This window comes from Besnoitia besnoiti (assembly GCF_002563875.1).
Source record: "Besnoitia besnoiti strain Bb-Ger1 chromosome Unknown contig00015, whole genome shotgun sequence".
NCBI lineage: Eukaryota > Apicomplexa > Conoidasida > Eucoccidiorida > Sarcocystidae > Besnoitia > Besnoitia besnoiti.
This window is the reverse complement of record NW_021703917.1, coordinates 1172358-1195132: the sequence shown is the minus strand read 5'-3', so window position 1 is coordinate 1195132 and position 22775 is coordinate 1172358. Positions and strand designations below refer to the sequence as shown.

Here is a 22775-nt window from a genome sequence, read left to right as displayed (position 1 = left end):
GGATCTGCCTCGCATTGATTCAGTTCCTTTTAATAGAGGCGGACGACTCCTGCGACACTGTCTTCGTTCCATAGGGGAAAAGACCGCCCACAGCAGGAGCGAGCCACAGGCAGCAGACCACCGACAAGGATACGCTTGTAAGGAGTTAGAGGCGCGGAGGCCGAATACTCTTTTCGCGCCTCCCTGTCGTCGACGGCGGACGCTTTTTCCTCGTAGCCTGGGAACTGTTGAAAGCGGAAACACGCTCAATATGCGCATGACGAAGCAAATACGAATGCCCGCTGTGATTCTTTTCCAGAGCGCCGCGATGTGTCGCACTTGGTAACTAAGGCTTCGAAGTTTTTTCCCCGTTCCGAATAGACACGACTTCGCGCAAGACGGGAACTGTTGCGAGCCGGTAGATTGATGCTGTCAATCGGCGGGCGCTCCTCCACTTCTCTGAATATGTGTGTAGACAACGGTTTGCAGATGAGTAGATGCATGTCCGTGTACCCTGTCGATGTGTTTTTTATGAGGAGAACTGATCGACTGTAGGAGTCAGCCGCCAAGAAGCGGCGCACGGGATTCTCTGCTCTACGACCCAGCAGAGTTTCTGCGCCTGTTCGACGGCGCACTGTGGCGTCACGAAACGGCGTTCGAACTCGGGAGGTAAAGCAAGAAAGGTCCCGGTGATAATTACAGGAAGGCATCCACCTGGAAGAGCCGTTTCGCACTCCCGCGTGTCTTTTCTGCTCTACAGCGTCTCCATTGCCCGTTCCTGTTCTGGCTTCAGGCGCTGCCGGTTTGCCGGCCCCCCGGGGGTGGAGTAGTCACCCTCGAGAGAGAAGCCCGTCGCGGAAATGAAGTCGACGAAGAGGAGCCACTGCTACAAGTCTCACAAACACGAGGAGAAGCACAAAAAAAGCAAGCTCAAACGGCGGAAGCGGTCTCACTCGTCATCTTCGTCGTCTTCCGCTTCTCCCTCCCCCTCTCCCGTTCTCAGGCACAGGGGCAGAGTCAAGGTTTTGTCGTCTCCGGTCCGCAGAGCAGACGATCGCGAGGCGCTCAACGCGGCTCTGCTGGCCACAGCGTCGCCTCGCGCGCCTGTCGCGGCGCCTGATCTGCGGCGGAGTGGCCGCGCGGACGGGAGGCGTCAGCACGCCGAAGGCGTCCCAGAGCGGCGGCGAAGACGGAGCTCCTCGGACGGCGATCACCAGGTTGTCAGTTTCGTCTACAACCGCCCCACTGTAGGTCCCACGGGGGCGTACGAAGAGGAGGAACAAGGCTCCGCGACGTCAGGACACGTTTCGCTCGTCGCCAAGGTGGCCGCCGCCAGTCTGCAAAACAGCTCGCCCTCAAGCCAGGGAGCGGGTGACCGCGAGCGGAAGCGGAGCCGCCACCGCCTGGCGGACGATGACGACTGGGCGCAGCAGAGGCCGAAGAAAAAGTCTAACTTCAGCGGATTCAGCGACGCAGGCCCGTCTGTGGGGGGCGGCGGGCGGACAGGAGAGAAGAGGAGGAGCAATTTTTCATCGAAGGCTGGCGAAGAGGACGCGTCATCTGTCTCGGCATCGGCGTACGAAGTCAAGACCTACCACAAAGCGTTTGGCTTGGATGTAGGCGGGTACTCATTTGTAGGCGAGGAGGAAGTGCTACAAAGTCCTAGAGCGCAGCGCGGAGACAAGGGCGAAATGAAAGATGCGGTGAAAGCCGGCGCAGCGGCCTCGCTCCTTCACGGCCCTCTCGTTGAAGTGACAGGCACAAATCCACGAGGAGGCCGAATCAGCAAAAAGACACATCCCCACCTCTACTGGCAGTGCTGGAGTTGCGGAGCCGACAACTACAAGTCCCGGCACCAATGCTTCAAGTGCAACCGTCTGTTTGCTCTCTGAAAGCAATGAGCAGTGCGTCAGTGCGCGTAGCGCTGTCTCACATTATGGCCGTCTGGTGCAGAGAGCTCGGCAGCAGAGCCGATACGCGACGGTGATTGACAGGGTTGCCCGATCTACAGTGGTATGCAGTTCACTCTGGGAAGAGTGGAAGCATGGGAGTCAATGGAACGGTCTTGTGGGCCGTGCCGCGTAGGCGCCTTGTGGTGTGTTGAGGCCGCGGCGCTTCTACGGCTTTCATCGGGTTTGACGACGGGGCATTGGGTTGAGGAATCCGTTCAAGGTTTGTCCGGCGGGTCCCACGCGGCTTCATGTAGGAGTTTGTGCGGGTTTTCAGTGTGGCGAAGTGTTCACTCATATTGCCCCAGGGATGTGAACGACGAGTCATTTTTCCGTGTGAGTGCTGGTGGTGCACTCCCGTCCGTAAGGGATAGACAGCCGGTGTGCTAAGGTGTCCGTACACCCCGCAGCTCATTTTCAACATAACTAAATTGTGCCAGCATGTGGACACGACTGAAGGTAACCTTTTTAAGAGTTTTGTGGTGCGCAGTCACTTTTGTTGTGCAAGAACATGTCTAAATCCTCTTGCGATGGCTGAAGCACAGCCTCCAAACCGCCTTTGCTGAATAGAAGCGTAACGGTTTCATAAGGTAACTCCGTGCCAGTCGAGGCGTCAGTGCCTGCTCAGTCTACGGTCTTCCCGCAACGCGCGCGTGAACCTGACGGCGGACCGCCTCACGTTGCCCGCCTCGCGTGCGCAACGAGAATCTGTTTCGCAAGTTTTCTTCCACGCTGTTTGCATTCACGGGGCTGCGCCTTGCAGCCCCGTGTATGCAACACGTTTGAGACGAGTCACAAAGACGTCGCACGCAAAAACGCCGCTGGCAGCTACTATCTTTCCCATGCAAAAACGCTTCGAGTGTTAGAAACGAAATCGCACCCTGCAAACGCATTCGAGAATCTTTACTCTTCTGTTTCCCGCCATATATCGGCCAGCAATCGACAGACAACAGCTAGAGGCACCCGCTGGAAAAAACGGGGGAAGGGGCCCGTCCGCATGCGCAGAATGGCGTCCATCTGGCTCCGACGGAGCTCGCGTTCCAACTGTGCTTGTGCGCTTTCTGAAAGTTGGCTGGCTCTCTGTCCGCGAACGCGACCAAGCGCCGGCGCGTCCCTCGTCGCCCAAGGCGCGAAGCTCCAACACGAATCTCTGCCGACCGCAGTTGGCGACGCCAGACTCTCGCCGCACGGCCACGCCCCAGAGGCACAGAGAGAGAGAGAAACACGACGGAGCCAGTCAGAAGAAAGCTTATTTGCGCCGCCTGCACAAGGAAACCAAACAGACCGGAAAGTCAAGAAGAGGGGAGTTTGTGCATTAAAAGCATGTGCTTGTCTGCACATCGTCATACGCAAGTCAAGCCCCGACACGCAGTCGCTACAATCGCACTTTCGACGCGAAGTGAAGTGCCTCTGGTCTCTACGGCGCTGCTTAGCCTTGTTGTACACAGTCTCAACGCAGACACCCCAACCACGGAATTCAATTGAACTTGAACCAAGGAAGGCGCTGTGCATTTGGCTCGCGTTCAGATTGCAAACACCTGTGCACGCAGGGTGGACTGCAGCGCTTGGCGTGCAGGACCAGTTAGCACGGCGACCGGACGGTCATCACCAGAGACGTCCGTCAGTGTGAGGCGACAAGCGAGAATGGCGGTGCCTTTCACTTCTTGCACTTGCGGCAAGGCCGCTGAACCGCAGGCAACCCGACTGCAAATTGTATGCCTTCACACGTCTCTGCGTGTCCATGCACAGCCATTACGTTCGATTGCCTGGGATCCACGTACCTGAAACCGACGGCGCGAGAGGTCTTTTCGCTGCAGGGCGGATATGCCTCAGCTCTTGAAGGTACGGAGGGGGGACGGCGTCTTCAGAAGTGGGCGGTTTTCCCCTGAACTGGCTGGCTTCATCTCCCAGTGGGTTTGTCAATCCTTTCTTGCTTCTCAACGAGTTGTCGTCCTGCGTCCTCTGTGAGCGTACGCCGGAGGCGAAGCGACGGCCGCACGCGGAGACACCGCAGCGAGAGACCGGTTGGCCTCCTGCCTCGCTCAACCTGGAATCCGTAAAACGTGTGGATAGACCTTCGCCACGTGTACACGCAGTGGCGCCAGAGAAACGCGGAGTGGCACGGTCTGCGGGCATACACTCCGGAGATGGCCCTCTTGCACGTTGGAGATGCTGCCGAGAAGAGGCAACGACCCGAGACGAGGCAGAAGGGAAGGCATGGTATCCAAACCTCCTGGGCCTCGAGGGCTTGCAGGCCCTGCCGATGCTATGCGCGGCCTGAGGAGTCCAGCTCATGGGGTTTCTGAGGGACAGCTCCGTCATTTTTTGAGTCAACTGGGCAAGGCCCCGCTCGAATTAAAGGCCGCTGATCATCGCGCGCCAGACGGCCGCCTGCATCCAGTCCTCTCTGTGACGAATTACCACATGCAAGAGAGAGAGGAGGCTGACGGGAGACATCCAGCTGCAATGAACCAACGGGACAGCTGAGGTGACGACATAAGAATGGAAAGCAACGAAAACAGCGCCGTCTCTCCCAACTTCAGAGCTCCGCAGGGGGCCTGCGGCGAAGCACAGGAGGAGGAAAAAGCAGCGTAAGTGCCTGGAAGAACGAGCAGTGGAGAACGGCTTCTTTCGGTCGTTAGGCACCTTTCGGTCAAACCGCGGGGTCGTGCTGGAGGCAGTTGACATACAAAACGAAACCGATCCTCACGCGGCGTGCTTTCGCAGCCGCCGCCGAGGCGCGTTGGTGTTCATCGGAGTAGACATCTCCACGGGCACGTCATTCCTCGAGTACGCGGCGAGCGAACTGCGGACCGGAGCCGAGTCGGCACGCGAGCCCGCGTCGATGGTGCCCAGTCAGCCTCGCATGCCCACTCAACGAATAATCGTACCGTTTTATGCGGAGCGCACGGAACTGCAACAACAGATCCGCGGCACGGTCATGAAAACGATGCACATGACACAAAGTCACTCATCTGCACGGCTTCAAGCTATAGTGATCAGTGTGCTGGCGAGTCTGGTCGGCAGTCCGTGCGACAAAACTACCCACGAAAGACGGGTAGAGATCTACTGCGTGGAAAATATATGTCTCGGTGTACAATTGTACGAGAATACGAGAAGCAGCCGTATCCAGCGAGGAGAAAGAAAAAAAGAGGGAAACTAGTCGTCTGCTGGCTTGGTCACCGGACACTCGATTCTTTGATGTTGCTGTAATCGCATGCAGTGCGAACCGGTAAGAAGGCTTTTGCCCTCGACGTAGTCCGCTGTCGCGCCGGCTTCTTCTCTGTTGGAATCCATATCCTTGAGTGATTTTCCAGTCTCGTCAATGCAGGACTGTGCGAAGAGTTCGCTTTCGGGTCAAGATGGAGAATTAGGTAACGGATAGAGCCGCGAACGAATCCACAGCCGTTGCCAGTCATTCTGTGAGACTTCAACTGTTGATCTCAGAGGTCCGTGACCGTAGAAAAAGAAGGGGGTCTCTCACGTTCGACGGCAAAAAGAGTGTGCCCCTTGAACGCATGTTAGAATTCCCTTGTGTGCGTATCTACTATCCCCATTTTCCCCCCTGGAGGCCGCAGACGAGCTAACTTAGCGCGGGAAGTGTACGGGAGGTCTGCAGCTGGTATGGCCGCAGCTCGTCCTGCAGCACAGGCGAGAAGCATCCTTCAATGACGGTATAAGCGCCGCAAAGAGGCTTTCTGCAAAAGCTGCCAGTGTCTCCAGTTGTTCGTAGGCGACGGCCGCATGGCTACACTGCTTGAACCACTTCGAGTTATACCTATCTGCCCCCAAACGTGCAACAGTGGCGGGGGACGCAGTCGTTCAGTGCTCAACCATGTCCTTTGACACCGGCTACACTCTATACGTGGTCAACAGCTCCCGCAAGGAGACTTCTTCGGGTATCCTGCGAGCGACGCAGGCTCCTTCGTTGGCGCGCCCGCCGGTGCGCCTTTCGGCGGAACTTCGACTGCGTCCTTTTCTGCGGCTGGCGGCCGCGGTCCTGAGGCGTCCAGCGGCGACGCCGCACGTGAAGGGGAAGGTCAACAGACACTTGCAGACTGTATCACCTCTGTCAGCGCGTACAAAAAGATCAGTATACGACTGGCAACTTGCTTGTGGACTACGTACACGAACTGTGTGAAGGGCATGCCCTCTGGTCGAGATTGCGCCTTGCGTTCCGGCCAAGGATGAAGATACAATTATAATCCAAGTGGTTCTCAACTGAAGTGAACCCAGGCTTAAATACTCTACCTTGCATGAAACAGCAGGGAAAACATGGCTTCCAAATGACTAGGGATTCTCGAGTGGGCCCTGTGCACTTCGCGTCTCCGGATGTATTTTCCCAAATGGATAGATTTCGCGGGCCGTACACGACGGCTTAGTCACACAAAAGGCAGTTTCCAGAGAATACAATGGAGAGAGTTGATACGAGACGAGAGGATAGATCGAAAGTCTTGAAACTCATTTTGACACCCGACCAGTTCGCGTTGACCGCTTGAGCCGAAACAGTTGTTTCCAGACTTCATTAGCGTCGAGAGACCATTCCCTACAGGACGCGCAGATCTGGCAGTGTCTGTACGACACCTCGAAGCAGTTTCTCGCTTCGTGTCGCCACGGAAAACAGGCCCGCAGACAACCCCTTTACACCCGACTCCTGGAGTTTGGTTGAGAGACAAGCGTTACCACATGTAGACGACGGGATTGTTGCGAATACCGCTTACAGCTCCTTGGAGGCGATGATCTTCTCCTTGCCGCATGCTTGGAGAACTGTGACCAGAACCGACTTGCCGTCGGTGAACAGTGTCTTGACCTGCTGAGCGACATCATCCAAGTTGCCCTCAGAGTCCTTGGGGAGCATCAGGTCGTCCTTGGTCTCACCATTCTCCAGGAGGAGAGTGCAGAAACCGTCATCGGAGAGATCGATCAACTGAAACTCAGTTCTCTTCACGTTGGGCACTTCCATGTTATGAGAGGTCGGGCAAACATCCTCGTATTTCTTGCCGGTGAAGATGTCAATTCCGACAATGTGAGCCTTGGCGTGACCGTGCTTTCCGGTTTTGGAAGTCGAGTAGTCGACAACCTTGCAGGGGTTACCCTTCAGCATAACGAAGCCGTTCTTCTTGATCGCACCGGCCTGCATGGGATACGTGTGGGACGCACCGGCGTCCGCGGTCTCGAATGTCACATCCTCGGCGTCAGACATTTTTACACGGAAGGTTGAAATATCACAAAAAACACCGGAAATTCAGACGAGAAGCCGCCAACGACCAAGAAGAAAAAAAGAAAACACTCACACGACAAACACAGAAAACACAGCTTCCCAAAAAACATGTGGGGGGGGGGGGACACGATGTTGTGAAACTCGACGGGCTTGCAAGGAGGCAAGAGCATGCGCGCATGAAGACGAGGTCGGTCCCGGCGCGCGAGGCTAGCGGCCTATAAAAAGAACGCTCACGTCGCACAGATGCAGGCGTCTTTGAGGGTAGGCGACGGGGATCGGGGAAGGGGGGGTGAGGGGGGAGTGATGAGGTTTCCCTGTTTCCACCGCACCGTTGCAGCGCGAGAGAGACCGCCTACGGCTTGCGGAAGTTCGTCCACTGCTACGATGTGTTGTCTCTCTATTCCCGTTGAAGTCGCTTCCAGAGTTGCACTTTTATCGAGCGTCTCCGTCCCCGTATCCTTGTTGACGGGGGGGAAGGGGGGACGGGGGTGGACGCCAGCATTCCGTCGGGCGGCACGGCAACGTGACGTCTGTCATAAGCGATGTTTCCCACCGTTTACTTCGGTGACCTCGGTAGATGTTCGTCGTTCCATTGTCAGATGTAGTGCGTTCCAAGGAGAATCCTCAATCTGTAAGTACCTTGGAAGTGAGATGCTTTCGAGAGAACATACGTCGCGAGATGTTGCGCGGGTAGGGAGCGTTTGGTTCGTGTATCAGTTAGGTCCGGCAGAAAGTGTGGCCCCTGCACCATATGCTCTCGGGAAGATGTAAGTGGAGTACAGGCCCCGAAGTGTTGTATACCAGGATCCGCAGCGTCCCGACGACGTGACAGGAAGTAACCAACCAGAGGATGTGTGTATCGCTATCTGGATGAGTCGTGTTATCCGACTCCGTGCGTCAGCTAGCACACTTTCAGCCGCAGCGCATGCTCGGCTTGTTGGTGCGCCTGGCAGTAGCACGCGATCGTATGTTGTAGGCCCCAGTGTTTTTTCAGCGCTGTGCTTCCGTCAAGGAGAGGCAGAAGCGTGTCGGGAGACGCCCTGTGCTGGAGTACCGCTCGTGCGGCGGATCGGTATCGCGAACTGTGGTCAGATACGGCTGCGTCCTTCTCAGCACGTTAGTCAGCTGGCATATCTTCGGACAGAAGCGCTGTTCTTAAAGCTGTGTCTGGTCTGAGTTACCGCTGCTGGAACTTGGCGCGTATTCCGTAGAGACCCATGAAGCCAGTGTCTAGCCCTTGTCTACACGATGGAGGCACCCATGGAAAGCCAATGGGGACGAGCTAGGGAAGACTTTCATCCAGGCGCAGATTCACGGGAGGCACGTGAGGAGACTGGGTCCAAGAATTCTTGAACAGTTGGCGGATTGGCGAAAACCTAGTTAAAACCATGTGCGTGAGAATATGGTGTACGCGAGCGCAAGGGGTCTCGACGGTCGCTGGATATGCACGGGATCAACCCGTATCTTTTTCCGCGGAAAAGCGGGTGAATGTAGACAGCCAACCGCGCCCTACACAAAGGCACGTGTACGTAGAGGAGGAACTTCATCTAGACGCCATTTGAGCGTGTGAACCAAGCGGGGTCACGCAGCTCCTTAGCACTTTTCAAGTTTAGGCCATGATGAGATACAAAAGGGAGTCGCTTGTGCGTAAGGCATCCTGATGACGGATTTCTTCATTTTCGTAGCTACTGCGACTGAGCACCGGTAGGTTCCGTCGCCTTTGCCTGCGTTTGCAGTCGGCCTGCCCCTAGGTATGGGGAGCCAGACTTCTTCTCCATCTCCAGTAACCCTGCATAGAATATACGGGAATCAAGGCTCCCGTGCCCATTACAATGGAGCACGGCAGGCTCATTTTTCAGTCGCACACAAAAAACCAGCATGTTAGTGTATTCGCATTTGAGACTAATTTTGGAGTGCAAAGCGATTGAGGCACGCACGGCCTACCTCAGCCGACCGAGTTCAATGCAGGATCCACGATGGACACAAGAAAAAGATTGGACTTCCACATTTGAGACTACGGGTCTGTGGTATGATCCTGAACTGGGAACTCACCCGGAAAAATTGTTTCCATTGTCTCCCGGGGCGGCACCCACAGCGGTTTTGTAACAAGGGCTTTCACACATCGTCGATTGAATACGTCTTTTATGTACATAACTTTCACTCCTTTCTTCCACAGATTTCTTTTGTCCTGTATCTGAAGTCAAGGCAAAGTAGCCGACCAGAGAAAGCAGAGGAATGCATGCATGACACTAATGCTCTAGCAGCGCACATCTCTTATTCACTTTCCGCGAGCGCACAGGACCTGCAATCCACCTTGTGGGTTCCGGGAAACTTAGTGGTGAGTCGTGTTTGCATGCTTCCCTTGGCAAGTTTATGCCATGTCGCTGTCTTCATGATTTCTCATCCTTGAAGTCGGTGGAACGTGTCTACGGATATGCAGATGTCTCTGAATTGTCATTTCTGAGAAGGCAACCCTTGCAGTTTTAGGCAGTTCTCCTGAGGCGAGCACCTATGGTTGACTGACCTTGGGGCAGTAGAACTGGGTGGCAGCGCGGAGCTTGCCAATACATTTGGGATTGGGAGCATTGTATAAACCGAAGACGAGGCCGATCTCATTGAGAGCATATCCCTGGAGCTCGTGTACATCCAGATAGGAAACTGTGAAATCATACTTACACCATGCGAGGACGGAGGCCACAGCAGCACGTTTCCAAGGCAAGTGGGGCCAATGAAGGCTGGATTGTTATCAGGGTGGCTGGATCTAACTATCACGTTTGCTTCTTGCGTGCACGTTTGAAGCCGCACCGCTGGTTGTTTCTGTATCTGCTCGCTGACAAAACACTGCAATTCATGTGGCCTCACTGCGGACTCTGCCGACTTGTATGCATTGTGTGTATGCAGGTACGCATCAAGATACACATCGATATATATGTTCACCACGCCACGTGACTGCGGACGCGCGCACATGAGCAAGACAGGATTCAATGTCAGCATAGTTTTATGCTTTTGAAATACGAGATATGCAGCGACTGTTACGATATGCCAGATGAAAGCTCCCGGTGCTTACCGGTGGACAAGTCAGAACGAAGTCGACAAATGCTTTTCGTTTACACTCCTGAAGGTTTAATGCATTCTGGACTGTCCCTTCAGGACACCGTAGAACCGGTTGCGCGTAGTGGAATGAGAGACAGTGGATTGAAAGCTCAAAGTCTCCTTTGGTGTAATATGTATTGCCTGTTTCCCCTGCAAAAGGAGACAGAAGCCGGCAGGCGCTGTGAAGATCGGCTGTCTCCTCCCCTCCCCTCCTCTGCCTTTGCAAACTTGACGGTCTTTGGAATGCCGTAAACGTCCCTGGGGAGGTTGCCGCGGGTGGCAGCCAGGTAAAAATGATATAGTTGTCGTTCGTGACTTCTCCCCGAGTGCGTCACTGCGGCATCGTGTCATGCTCGAGCCTACCACAGCAGTTGCATTTTCTGGACAGTATACAGCACACTCGTTTCTTTGTACGTCATCTGATTTCGCTGCACAGGAAATTTGGCGTGTTGCAGTGCTTCACAAAACATTCCTGCGTATCCCTGCACACGCCTTCTGCCGCAACAGGCGTACCGGTGCGCCTGGAAAAGTTGGCCCAGTCTGGTTTGATAACTTCCTCCACCAAGGAGTGTGGCACCATGAGAGTGTAGTCAAGCGGTTCCGTCTCTCCTCGTGCTAGTAAGATGAAGGGGACCTGCTTAATCATATCGTAGCAAGATGGCCTTACTAGGCCCTCAACCACCTGCACACAGGTTTTGGCTGGATGACCAAGCAACCTGTCGAATAAAATAGGTGGATCGTTGCCGTGTTTGATATAGTCGTCGTAGGGAACCGTTTCGGGGGGACACGGAGCGAATGTTTTAATGACTTCTGTCTGTAGGCAGCAGTTCAAAGGTAGCAAGAGGCCTTTGCTCATATGCCAGAGTACCTGGTATTTCTAGAGCCATGCAGAAGTAAATCAGCCTTTACTTTACCGGCAGTTGCTGAGAGACGTAAAAAGTGATGCAGAGCCATCCTTTAGCCTGGCGGTGGCATCACGCGCGCCGAAGCCAATGAGCCAGACGGATGGAGTCAACTACACTTTTCTTGCGAGCCCCAAGAAAGACTAGCGCTCATCTGCAGCAGATATGCAGGGCAGCCGCACGTTCCGCACAAACCTTACTGCGACGCAGGTCACCAGAGGGTGGTTATCATCGTCGTAGAGGTCGTACTCAATCAGCTCCTTCGCTCCTGCTTTGCACCGCGGTGCTGCAAGGTAGTCACCGCGAAACTTGATTGTCTTCTTGCACTCACCACTACCATCTTTCTGCATGTTCCAAAGGCAGAAACAGCATTCTTCAAAACAATGTTTTTTCTGTGATGATGTAGACCCTGATGAAGCTATGCATCTACGGCTACGGTAATTCGTGGTCCTGCCTTGTCGCGGCTTTCGTTGCTCTGCTCGCGCATCGCTGTGCGTATGCTTCAAGATTTTCTGAGGGCACACCGATGTGACAACAAAGGCAGTGTTACAAGAAAAGGGCTCTCATCTATTCTGGTCACGCGTCTGGCGTATTCGCGTACTAGAAGACGCCCAGTGTAACCGCGAGGGCACTGCGGAATCCGATACACTTGAGTCGCGACGGCACACGTAGTATTGTTGAGTGGCTTGGCTCCGGGAGGACAGCCGATGTATCCAGGGTGCGTAGTGTTGTACAAACAGCGGGACATAGCTGGATCTAACACGTAAGGCAGATCACAGCTGGGTACGGCAGGAAGCCGTTCCACAGGCCTACATGGCCCGTAATGAGAGTCGAGTGGAGTGCGTGCGATCCGGTAACCGATTGGGCAGGCTGATATCGGTTCAACCTGAGGAAAATCACAATCCGAGGAAATGGAGAGAGTAAGAATGGCTCGGGTGAACACCATCGCAGGGAGGAGCCTGCACGCCTGAGTCCACACCCATCCCCCTGCGTTTTGCTAACCCCCGTGCAAGATTCAAGAACCACCACGGGCGTGCCCTCGCCCGTCCCACCCCCCCCAAGGCTTTTCCACCCGCTTTGACGCGAATATGTTCGAAGGCTCGGTTACACAACTTTAAATGAAACCTAAAACGTGCGAACCAGCCATGACGAAGCAGTGCTACGACAACGCCGAAGAAAAAACAATATCGTGACTCAAGGTAAAGACGAAGCTGTGTCAAAGCTCTTCTGACGCACACAGTGCATAACATGCGACTGATCCACCTCCACCTGGGCGGTGCCCATTTAGCAGGCTTGCGACGCCGTTATTACCGTCAGCCAGATAATAGCATTGCTTCAGTTCTGATTGACCTTGTCACGCGTTAGAGGAATCTGGACTGGTATTCGCTGCCTTGGACATGCCCACGTCTACTCATCCAGTGAGCTCGTACCTCACGATATGATTCACTTGTTACCTTTGAGCGACAAGATACACTAGTGCTAGGGGCCAAACTGACAGGATTATCGCTTGCACGAAAACCTTATCTCGGAGGTTTTCAGCATGAGGGCCTTACCTCGGAGACAGTGAAACAGTGCCCCATGTCGGGGTCGTAGGTCCCCCCGCCCAGGCAGGAAGCTTGAATGGGAACTTCTTCACCAAGCGAGTAGGCACACGTAGTCGTAGACACAGGTGCGTATCCTTTCCGGCAGCGAAGAAGCATATAAGGGTCAGTGCTGTTTATGCTAAGCCGGATTATGGCATCAGGCGGAAGTGATGATACTGCTTCGAGCAAATCTGTATTATTCATGTTCTCCCGCAGTTCGTCGAGGACAAGTTGAGCGGTCGCCTTCATCCCTGAACACAGGTAATCGAATCATTTATATACTGCCTTAAAAATTCGCCCACTCACGTCATTACTACCTCGAACGTCCAGATTTCCGCTTTTTGCCTGTGCTCAAGTTTGTGGTTCCACACAGCGCCGCAACGAGCAGCGGGAAAATCATAAAAGAAACGGCTGATAAGAACGATAGTGTAGTGTGTAGCAAAACTGTTAGTACCTTGAAGCAGTAAGACTGTGTGAAATCGACTTTGTAGGATAGACAGAGGAGGAAAGTGAGCCAGCGCCAGTGTAGCCCTGCGGCCAGGGGCGGATATGACGCGTGACAGACAGATTTTTTCCACCTACAGAAGAGTATCGAGCACGTCACACCTGCGTTGCCAGCCCACGGAAAGAAGATGTAAGCTTGAAGGCGAGGGGTAGGTGGAAGGAGATAACGACAAGAGTCGATCCTGACTGCACTGACCGCTGTCCCTCCTCCCTAGTAGATATCTGCTGCGGTGACCGCTAGTACAGATTACTGCCCACGAAGGAAGGGTTTTCGCGTGCTACACGTTTGCATGAGGTAGCGTGTTCTCATTTCTGCTTCTGTGTTGGGGAGGTCAGACCAGGAGAGTCGACGCCAAAACGCCTGACGAAGTCGTTGGCCTTCGTGATGAGTTCTGCTTTCGGGAAATAAAAATCCCATTTCGCTTCCTCGATCACTGCCTCGTGGTTCATTGTGCGAATGATAGAGTCGTTGACAATGCCACCGTGCGGGCCGTATTGTTCCGGCAAAACCTGTGCCTTGATTCCTGTGGCTGTTTTTCCAGTAGTATGGACATTCAGCACTTCCACGGGCGTGTTTGGCCGGTGCCATGGAGACGATAGAGACTGTCCCTCCTCTATTAAGCTGAGGGCTGTCTCCGCCACTCTTTCAGCTTTGGAGGACGCAGATGAATCCGCCTGCTCATCCTTTTCTTTCTGGACGGCAGGAAGAGATGCAGACCGGGATCGCACAAGCGATGGTTTTTTGTCCGGGACAGACTCCCCAATTGGAGGGCTGGAGACGTCCTGCGTTACCGGCTGGTTACTGACCTCGGGCTTCCGCCAGTTTGTCTGAATCACAGCTAGAACGTCGCGGTAGTCAGTTGCAGAGCCTTCAAACAACGCCACAGCGGGGGATGAAGCCAACTGGACACCGGTCTTTTGGAGAGGGGTCAGGGGCTGTGCGGCATACGGGATAAAACTCTGGAATTTCCCGGCTTCAAACGGCTTCACTGCGGGGTAGTATTCTGCTGATTCATCCAAAAGGAATTGTCCGGATGATGACAGGATGTTGATAGGAAGGAGGGCACTCGCGCACACATGAAAAACGAACAGGCGAGGACGTGCCAACCTTATCATCCTTCATGCATGACAACAGGGCAGGCCGTGTGTAAGCACCGATACAGGCATGTGTCTGCGTCTGGTTCGCGGGAGAGGCCCCCGATTAACAAGTAGAATAAGCAAAAAGCAGTACCGTTGAGACAGGGTTTCCAGAAGACGCTAGAGCAAACCAGTTTGCAGCAGCTCATTAGAACACAACAAACCTACAAAGCGCTCGAAAATTGACTCATCCGATGAGTATTGGCAGATGGCTTCCTGCTGTCTCCCACTCTCCCACGGGAGTTGAGGATGAAAGCTACGAGCTGACCATCCCAACGGCGCTAATATACGTTTGACACCGTACTACTTTACGAGCATCGAGCAGCCCTCTCACAAAAGTGTCTCGGGAAGACCTGAGGATCCAACATGGCCTCTGCTCAGTCAGTAGAAGTGAGAGTGAACGGGTGCTAACTCCTACGTCAAATAAATCCACGTGAGCTTCCGACTCCGCAATTCTCCTGTAATGCAGTTCGCGGCGACTCATCTTCAGGGGATGTGTGCACCTGCACATCTCTGCCGCCCGCATATATCCACGAAACACCAAATAGTACAAGCAGTTTAAGCTGCAGATCCCTTGAAAATGGTGGCGCTCCTTTCCCTATATCGCCTACTGGGCAGCGGAGACACCCGCGTACTTGTGGCGGTACCTCTGCTCCGTATTTCCGCACCTCCCGAACAGGAAAGCCGCTCGATTCTTCATGCCTGGGGTTAGCTGCCGCTCGATGAAGAAGCCTTCGGGTAACTGCACAGGTTCAAAAAGAACCATAAGATACAACGCATGCTGTACAGAAGCCCCGTGATTCCACGGCTGCGCACGTGGCCTGCGTTATACCAGACGCGCGCCCAGCTGGATTTACACAACGCTGACACCTTATTGTGTGTGGAGTTCACATAAGTGTCAGAGACGTTGCTTCTTCGAAATCCGGGTGGAGAGCTGCTTTCCCGTCGACCAGCCACCAAGAGTCACAGTCAATGCTGAGACGCGTATCTACGTCCACGAGAGACTTGAACGTATCAATGCTTGAAAAGACCAGCGGGACCTGGAGACAAATCGACAAGCCTTTTTTCCAGATAGACCGCCGTTGATCACGACGGGGGTCGCTTGCGCTGAGGCCACAACGAATCAGTAGAGAATGCAGCTCTCCACCCATAGTATGCAATTATCCTATGATTGTATGGTCTACAGCAAGCACCGACCGTGTGGTGCACTAAAATGTAAACGGCAGTCGTATTGTGGCGATTCAAAAGTAGATAAATCCGTGGCGAGTAATTTTCGTCGTGCATGAGAGTAATTTTGTCTTTGAATATGAATATCCAGGAGGCCCGACGTTTAGACTCTGAGCACCTTTACATCCCTTAGATCATACACAGGATCAAAGCGTCACTCGATACACCACATCGTCCAGCTCGCAACAGGGCTTCTGGATAGTGTGCTGACCACCCAGCCTCGCCTGTTCAGAAGCTTTCATGAGGCAGGGATCCCAGGAATATTAAGCTTGGCCGGCGGCTTCCTTGTAGGCCATTGGCAAACGGTGTTAGTTGGGCAAGAGCGCTACATTCGAACCGGTGACAGCGTGTGCTCCTCAACACACTCAGCAGACACCTTCGTGTCTAGCAAATGCATATTCGCGGGTCCAACCGATATCCCGGAAACGTGCACTCCCAGACGATCCTATGGAAAGATATTTCGCCTTTGAGCAGGATGAGTTTACACAGTGGAATGTGGGCGTGATATCCGCGTGCCCTCGCAAGTGGTACGGGTACCGGGGCACGGTTTCCGCCGCGCTACCCATGGACGGTTCGCCACAGCGGCTCACGCTGCAGGCCAGGAAGCTGCGGCAACCGATACGTCATGCGCATGTGGCCATCTACGCGCAGAATAAGCTGCCCTTCCAACAGCCCGTTTCCATAGGCTTTCTCATTTGCAAAGTTTTCTGGTTTTCCTTATCGGAGGGATGCGCTGACTCTGGCGAGAGCCGTGATGTCTAATAGAAGGCTGGTCTCAGCCAGAGCAACAGGGCATGCGTGGCGCTTGCAATGAATGCTTTCCGCTCCCGAATGAATTTCCGCTGCTGTAAAGCCGGGAGCATGTGCCACTCCAGTATTTTGTCGCACAAGAAAAGAAGTAAAGTGCAAACAGCTCGCTGTGTCTGCGAAGTAAACATTGGGTGGGCGACTGGCGTACTCCGGTCCTGTCGTGGCAACGCTAACAGATGGTGGACGTGTGCCTGCGCGATTGGCTATCTGAACTGAAAGACTCCGCAGGAACTGGGCCGAATTTTCTATCGGCCTCAGTGCTTTTCTTACCAGCCTTGTTCAAGGGTGAAGTTTGTCGCCTCGTGGGCGGCTGGAGAGAATGGCTTAACATGACCGTGAATGCGCGGGAGAGCTCACGTCACTTTTTCCTTCCTCTACATTTTCATGACTCTCTCTTGGCGCGGAGTTGAAAATGGAGCAAGATGAGGTCCAGTACTACTATGACTCGTCCGCGGACAAGTGGTGGTATTTCGATACTGAGCGGCAATCGTGGCTGCCGTGGCAGGACGAGCAAGAGGGGGAAGCGCACGAAACCGCAGCCCCGGCAGCCGCTCACGACGAGAGCCGCGCCCCCGCTGAAGAGGCACATGGTGCACACGCAGGGAAGGAACCATCTGGTGTCGCCGGCAGCGTGAAGCACGATGAGGAGGCTATCGAGCAGACGCGCGAAGCTGATGCCCCTTCCTACTCCGCTGCCGGAGGTGGACAGATGCGAGCACGGCCGCACGGCGTGACGTTTTCTTCCGTCGAAGATGAAGGCTCAGAGGCTGCGCGGAGCGACGAGAAGGGAAGAGACTATTATCAGCAGCAGGAATCCGATGGGGGGCTGCCTGATGTTTCTGCACTCCCCGCCGGGGAGGACATGGACAGCGGACAAAGATTAAGGGACTACGTCGCCAAGGCGGATGCCTCCGACCGTGTCCGCGACATGCTTGCGAGGCTCACGAGTACAACCTCGCTGGAGGAGGCAATAACAAACATAGCCAAGAGTGGAAGTGGCCCGCTACAGGGGAGCGGCGGGAGCGGAGAGCTGGCTTTCACAAGCCAGGGAAGCGAGGATGATAATGTGAAACGGGGGGCGGCAGGAGAAGGCGGAGAGGGAGGGCACGTTTCCGACGGAGGCGACGACGATTCTGAAGACGATGAGGACATCCCAGAGGTCAAACACGATTCCTTCGTTCGGCGCAGCACGAGAATGCTGACTTTCAAAGACAAAGGAGGCCTCGCTGGATGCTTAAAGGAAGCAGCGAAGCAACGCAAGTCACTTATTGAAGAGGCAGGTAGGGACAAGCAGGCTTTCGATGCTCCTGTGACCTCGCGTTGTTGTGGTGGCGTCCTCGGCAGGGAAGCGCTGCTACCCCCCTAGAAAAGAGCCGTCATGTGAGCAACGAGGTAGCAGCACGTGTCTGTCATACGTGTGTAACGACTTCCACACAGCCTCTCTACACGAAGCCGGACGCACGCCGTTGACTGCCTGCGTGGTTCCTACGCTGCGCACATATATATGCAGAATTTTGTGCAGCCGCGCGTGAACGCGGTTGCAAAAGTTTGGAGTAGCGGCGGTTGTAAGATGTGGTTCTCCGTGTCACTGCATGTAGTTGCGTGCGTGTGAAACGATTTGTTTGGATGGCGTGAGTGTCTCGGCGGTTGAGACACAGTGAACCAGGTCATCGATAGAACTCCCGTGCCCACGGGTCACCTGGCGCGACGGACACTTTTCCATTTCTCACATGAGGAATGGATTCTGCGTCAAGCGAGATTGTTCCATTACTCCCCTTCGGTGCCGTCGTGGTCATCTTATCTTCAGGTGGTTTTGTCCCGGGCACGGAAGAGCATCGGCAGGAAGAGTGGAAACGCAGAGCGCGGCAGCTTGCCTCTCAAACGCACGCCCGCGCGCAGCGGCGTTGGCTTGACGCCGCCCGTATGGCCTCCGGCTCTGCTCCTAAAGAAGAGAACGAGAAAATCACGAGTTTCTCGGCTCTTCTTGAACGCATTCGAAAGAAACCAGAGGATGACGGTGGCAGAGGTAAGCATGTGATTTTTGTTCCGGCGTGTGGGTTTCAGTAGGCCGATCAAAGCACAGCGACGAGTAACCGGTGAGGACAAGGGACGCATCAAACGAAAAGAGACTCGCGCCTCTGGATTCTGGCGATGGGCGCTGTGTCGCGGATGAAAAGATGCCTCCCCGAGCAGCGGTTCTGCGTACGCTCTCCCAGACCGTCCGCGCAGAAATCATCGGCGCTGAAACGAACCCCTATTGCCGTGGCTCGCTTCCGTTCTCTCAATGCTGCTTCAGGCAACTCTGTTGATGGCGTCCCCTTGCTGGAAGCCCCAGATGACGAGCTGCGTGAGGCTGATGTTCTTCGTTTCCCACGACTGTATTCTCGCCCGTAGCAGTGCAACTCGTAGCCGCGGGAGTTGAGGACGGCTGCGCCTCTCGAGCTCCTCTTGGCGACCACCCATTGCATGTGCAGGCGTGTCATTCACGTAGCAGTGGGAGAGAACCTGAGCATCGAAACCGGTAGAAGAGCGTCGGTGTCCATGTGCCGCACGAGGACGGACGCACTGATTGCTCGCCAATAATCAGGGACCGTCGGCCGACCTTCGTCGTGCCGAGCTGACGCCCTGTGCTTATCGCGTCTGCAGCCCACACAGAAAAAAGGCGAGCTGCATGCTCGGATACAGCAGGCGGTCCACGGCCGTAGCTGGCGAGCCATTATTTTCACCGCGCCTGCCGTCTCGTGCACCTTGTTGGCGGCGCCCTCCATAGCGTGGCCGCCGACGGCGGGTGTCTCACCTGACTGTACTTGCTTGTTTTATATACATTTTCGCCGTGCGATGAATCGGTTTTTTTTCTCGGCCTATCAGCGTGCTGCTGTCGGCACGGTTTTGGGGCGGTGTGCGACGTCATAGGCGGCGTCACCAGATGGCGCAGAGGCCACACGGAACTGCTGCCGCGCGTCAGAAGTGTGGGGGCGACCGACTGTGAAGCGATTATATGCTGCTTCAACACTCTGCCTACTGTGATGTTTTTCCAGCGTCGGCTCTGGCGCAGCTGGCCTCCTCTCCACATGTCTTGACGGTCCGCCCTCCGCCGCCGGGCGCTCTGGGCTCGGTAGACACTTCACTGCTAGCGTCGAACTTACTCATGAAGCCCGAGCTGGATCTGAGGGAACAGAGACGAAGGTCCAGTGGCTTTGCGGGTGGGCAACAAGGCTATGTGCGATTTGCGGACGCGACATTCCGCGACCCGAACTACCAGCTACAGATGCAAGAGCTCCTGTCACAGCAGGCGAAACGGAAGGACGCCGAGAATGACGACGGAGGCTCAGGGTCCCCGCACGCGTCCTCAGAAGATTCAAGAGAGTGACGAGGAGACAAGCTATAGCTCGTTCGGTCGTCGGACTGGTCGTCCTTGCTTTCTGAAGACGCGTTTTTGCATTTTTCCTTGTCAACGTGCAGCTGTCTCCGAACTGGGTGCGTTCCCTGTTTCCCGAGTCACGCTGAAACGGGCGTCGCCGACGAAAGATACAGGCAGTCTCTCCACACTAGTCTGAGGACGTGCTGACTGGCCCGTGTAACTCGTGTAGTTCTCCTGCTGTGTTAGCGAGCTTCACGGGATACGGTCTCGAGTTCTTTTTGAGAAGCATGCCTGCACCGAAACAATTTTCCTCATTAGGACACTGTAGCCTCTTATCCTCTAGGGCAGAACTCCACAACATTGGCGTTCGAGTGTTGGGGAGACATTTTCTTTCGTCCATGATGGCCGTCGCTCAGTCGCCAAGAGCCAGCGACAGAGGGCCTTGTGCGCGCAAAATGGACCTGCGTCGAATTCTTGCATTCATTATCATGTGGCAAGAATGGAAAATCTGGCTGTCGTCGCACTGTCGAAATGTGGCTGGCTTTCAAGACTAGTCAGCGTCGACGCTGACTGCTGCGGGTCCGGCGAGGGCTCGCCGCGAGGCATGTCGCAGCAGGCGCCACCGTCTCGCCGCAACCCACTGCTACATGTTTTCTGACCCGCTGCTAGGCTCCACGCTGTCACAGACTCGTGGTTGCCCGTAATTCGCCGTAACAGCTGCTACCCGACCTTCCAGAGACGCTGAGAAGCATGCGGCGTCTTGCCTTAATAGATTCCGCTTTGGTGTAGGCTCCTTTTTTAGAGATTTCCGCACGGGGTTTTCACAAAGGAAGCAGTACAGCTTTAGGGTTGTGTGGCGTTCCGTCCCTTGAGGCCGGCCGAGTGCTCCTCTTTCTGACATCTTCCTGCCACCCTCACCCCATCACATAAAATTGTCGCAGCGCGCCGGAAGCCTTTCTCCTGTCTATGGCGCTTTGATGGAGCTGGGCCTGTGAAGGCTGTTGGAGATACAGCGGGTCAGGGAATCAATGATAGTGTTCTCGATGAGAACTGTGTGCGAACCGGTTTCCAAGCAGCAGTTCTTGAAGACTGCCTAGTTGTGCCTGTGTATCCAAGATCTCGGTATGGCCCTGACAGCCTTTGGGCGTGCTACTACGAGGGGAGGCTTCGAATCGGCAACATACCGTCCTGAGCTGTGCTCCGCTGCTTCGTGTGGGCGATTCCCGCGGCTCACCTGCTGTCGCAGACAGACGCGTTGAGCTGGCGCTCCTCGGTCTCTATTACTAAGACGAAGGTTGAGCCCTGCTGTTTCGGACCGCTCCGACGCCTCCTCTACAGGGGAGCAAGGATGTCTGCGGATGGGAGGGGGGTAGGGGGGAAGTAGGGAGGGCAGAAAGGCCGCTGCCGTTCGACTTCAACAGAAGTTTTGAAGCACATCTTCCTGTAGCCAGCGATCCCCATACCTTCCATGCCATGCATTCCATGCAGACACCACCAACGGCCCGGTGGCGGGCCGTGGCTTTGGTTCGAAGTGTGCAACCTTCGCGTGCCAAGGCGCGAGGTAACGATTCTCACCGTCCAGGGATCCGAAGCCTTGATGCGGGGAATGCGTAAAGCTGCTGTTCTTGCTGGAGCAGTCAGGATTGTGGAAAGCGTCCCCTCGCCTTAGTCGGCTGCACGAAACTAGACGGAATTCCCTTCGCTGCGCATCTGCCAGGCGAGATCCTCTGACTGCCGGAGCGCGGGTGGTCTGCGGTTTCCCTTCTGAGCTTCCAGGGGAACCAGTTAGTCATGGGCACTCGCGTTGGCGGAATGTTATCGAGAAATGGTGGTGTGCCGTGCTAAGAAGATGGCATTTGCCCGTGCAGCACAGCCTGGTGCGCGGGTATACTGGCAGCGCGAGCACTGCCTCGAACGGCCCTCCAAGGCAACTACTAGGGCTTCTCATGCGAAGTACTCTAGGCTCGTAGGGCGCAGCAGATACACCCCGTATGATGACACACGGCAGCACTCAATATGTCGAAGCCGCGCCAGAGTTGCCTAATCTTCATTGATTGCTGCGATGTCTTCACGCCGGCGAGCAAAGAGGACTGACGGGCATTCGGCTGTGGCGAGGGCAATGTCGGGGCGAGCGGACACGAAAGGGCAACCCTGCTCGGCGCTGCGGCTCCGGGAGCAAGCAGAGAACGCCCTGAGTCTGTGTATACTGAGAGTGAGCTTCTAGTTTCACGCAAACCTGCACACGGGCAACTCTTTCAGTTCTTGCGAAGGCTGGCGGGTCATCGCTTTCACCGTGCATGAGGCGAGTTGAGTCTTTGCGGAGCCCTGCAGCACGCGGCAGCGCAGGGGGCGCGGGGTGGAGGTTTAACCACAGCCCCCTTTACATCGACGGCTCCCGGGCTACCGATTGATACAGGAAAAACAACCGATCCCTGCTCCAACCGTTGCTCTGTTTTCGTCTGCATATGTGTTCTGCCTCGGGATTTTTCTCTATGCCGTGTGTGGGAGGCAGGTGTTGCAGGATGTGCAGTACTGTCTCTCTTTTGCTGGAAATTTGGTAACTTACAGGGCAGCTAGCTTGAGGGGTAGCTGTTTCGCAGATCTCTTCACTGCGCGCTGCATGGTCTCCCGATTTTCTCTCTCATCTCCTGTTTCATTTTCTTGTCCAGCTGAGCTGGCGCCAAGCACTGCTTGGAAGTGGCGTAGTGTTTGCCCTGCAATGACTGGCAACGTATCCTTCTCTTCTCCAATCGTTTTCCGGCTTTCCCGAGTTTTTGAGCTATGTTGTATGTACCATCGGTTTCGATCCGCATTCATCTTGCTGCTGCAGCATGTTTTCTCTGACAAAAAAAGGGCTTCTGGGACGGACCTCTTCGCGTTCCTTTGGGCCCAAGTTTGACCTTTCCGGCTTTCGTGCCTTTGAAAGTCTGATTTTGGCTACGTGCATGGTATCTTCCAGTCTTTTTGCGTTGTCAGATTCACCGATCAAGTCCCGTTTCTTCCCGGCGC

General features: G+C 55.0%; 5 protein-coding genes across 5 annotated transcripts; 2 read left to right on the top strand and 3 right to left on the bottom strand.

The window, feature by feature from the left end:
- Nucleotides 1–839: 839 nt before the first annotated feature.
- BESB_028740 (uncharacterized protein) lies at nucleotides 840–1871 on the top strand (the record flags this gene model as incomplete). Its single annotated transcript, XM_029361548.1, has 1 exon — nucleotides 840–1871. The coding sequence occupies one exon, from the start codon at nucleotides 840–842 to the stop codon at nucleotides 1869–1871; it is 1032 nt and encodes a 343-aa protein (XP_029215448.1).
- A 4774-nt stretch (nucleotides 1872–6645) lies between these two features.
- On the bottom strand, nucleotides 6646–7131 carry BESB_028730 (putative translation initiation factor eIF-5A; the record flags this gene model as incomplete). The annotated part of the gene is made up of 1 exon (XM_029361547.1): nucleotides 6646–7131. One exon carries the CDS (start codon nucleotides 7129–7131, stop codon nucleotides 6646–6648), a length of 486 nt encoding a protein of 161 aa, XP_029215447.1.
- Nucleotides 7132–9658: 2527 nt separating this feature from the next.
- On the bottom strand, nucleotides 9659–12976 carry BESB_028720 (uncharacterized protein; the record flags this gene model as incomplete). Its single annotated transcript, XM_029361546.1, has 6 exons — nucleotides 9659–9778; nucleotides 10217–10392; nucleotides 10756–11056; nucleotides 11345–11488; nucleotides 11746–12030; nucleotides 12698–12976. 6 exons carry the CDS (start codon nucleotides 12974–12976, stop codon nucleotides 9659–9661), a joined length of 1305 nt encoding a protein of 434 aa, XP_029215446.1.
- Nucleotides 12977–13537: 561 nt separating this feature from the next.
- Nucleotides 13538–14347, bottom strand: BESB_028710 (uncharacterized protein; the record flags this gene model as incomplete). The annotated part of the gene is made up of 1 exon (XM_029361545.1): nucleotides 13538–14347. One exon carries the CDS (start codon nucleotides 14345–14347, stop codon nucleotides 13538–13540), a length of 810 nt encoding a protein of 269 aa, XP_029215445.1.
- Nucleotides 14348–16817: 2470 nt separating this feature from the next.
- On the top strand, nucleotides 16818–19775 carry BESB_028700 (uncharacterized protein; the record flags this gene model as incomplete). Its single annotated transcript, XM_029361544.1, has 3 exons — nucleotides 16818–17685; nucleotides 18213–18431; nucleotides 19444–19775. 3 exons carry the CDS (start codon nucleotides 16818–16820, stop codon nucleotides 19773–19775), a joined length of 1419 nt encoding a protein of 472 aa, XP_029215444.1.
- Between the last annotated feature and the right edge of the window lie 3000 nt (nucleotides 19776–22775).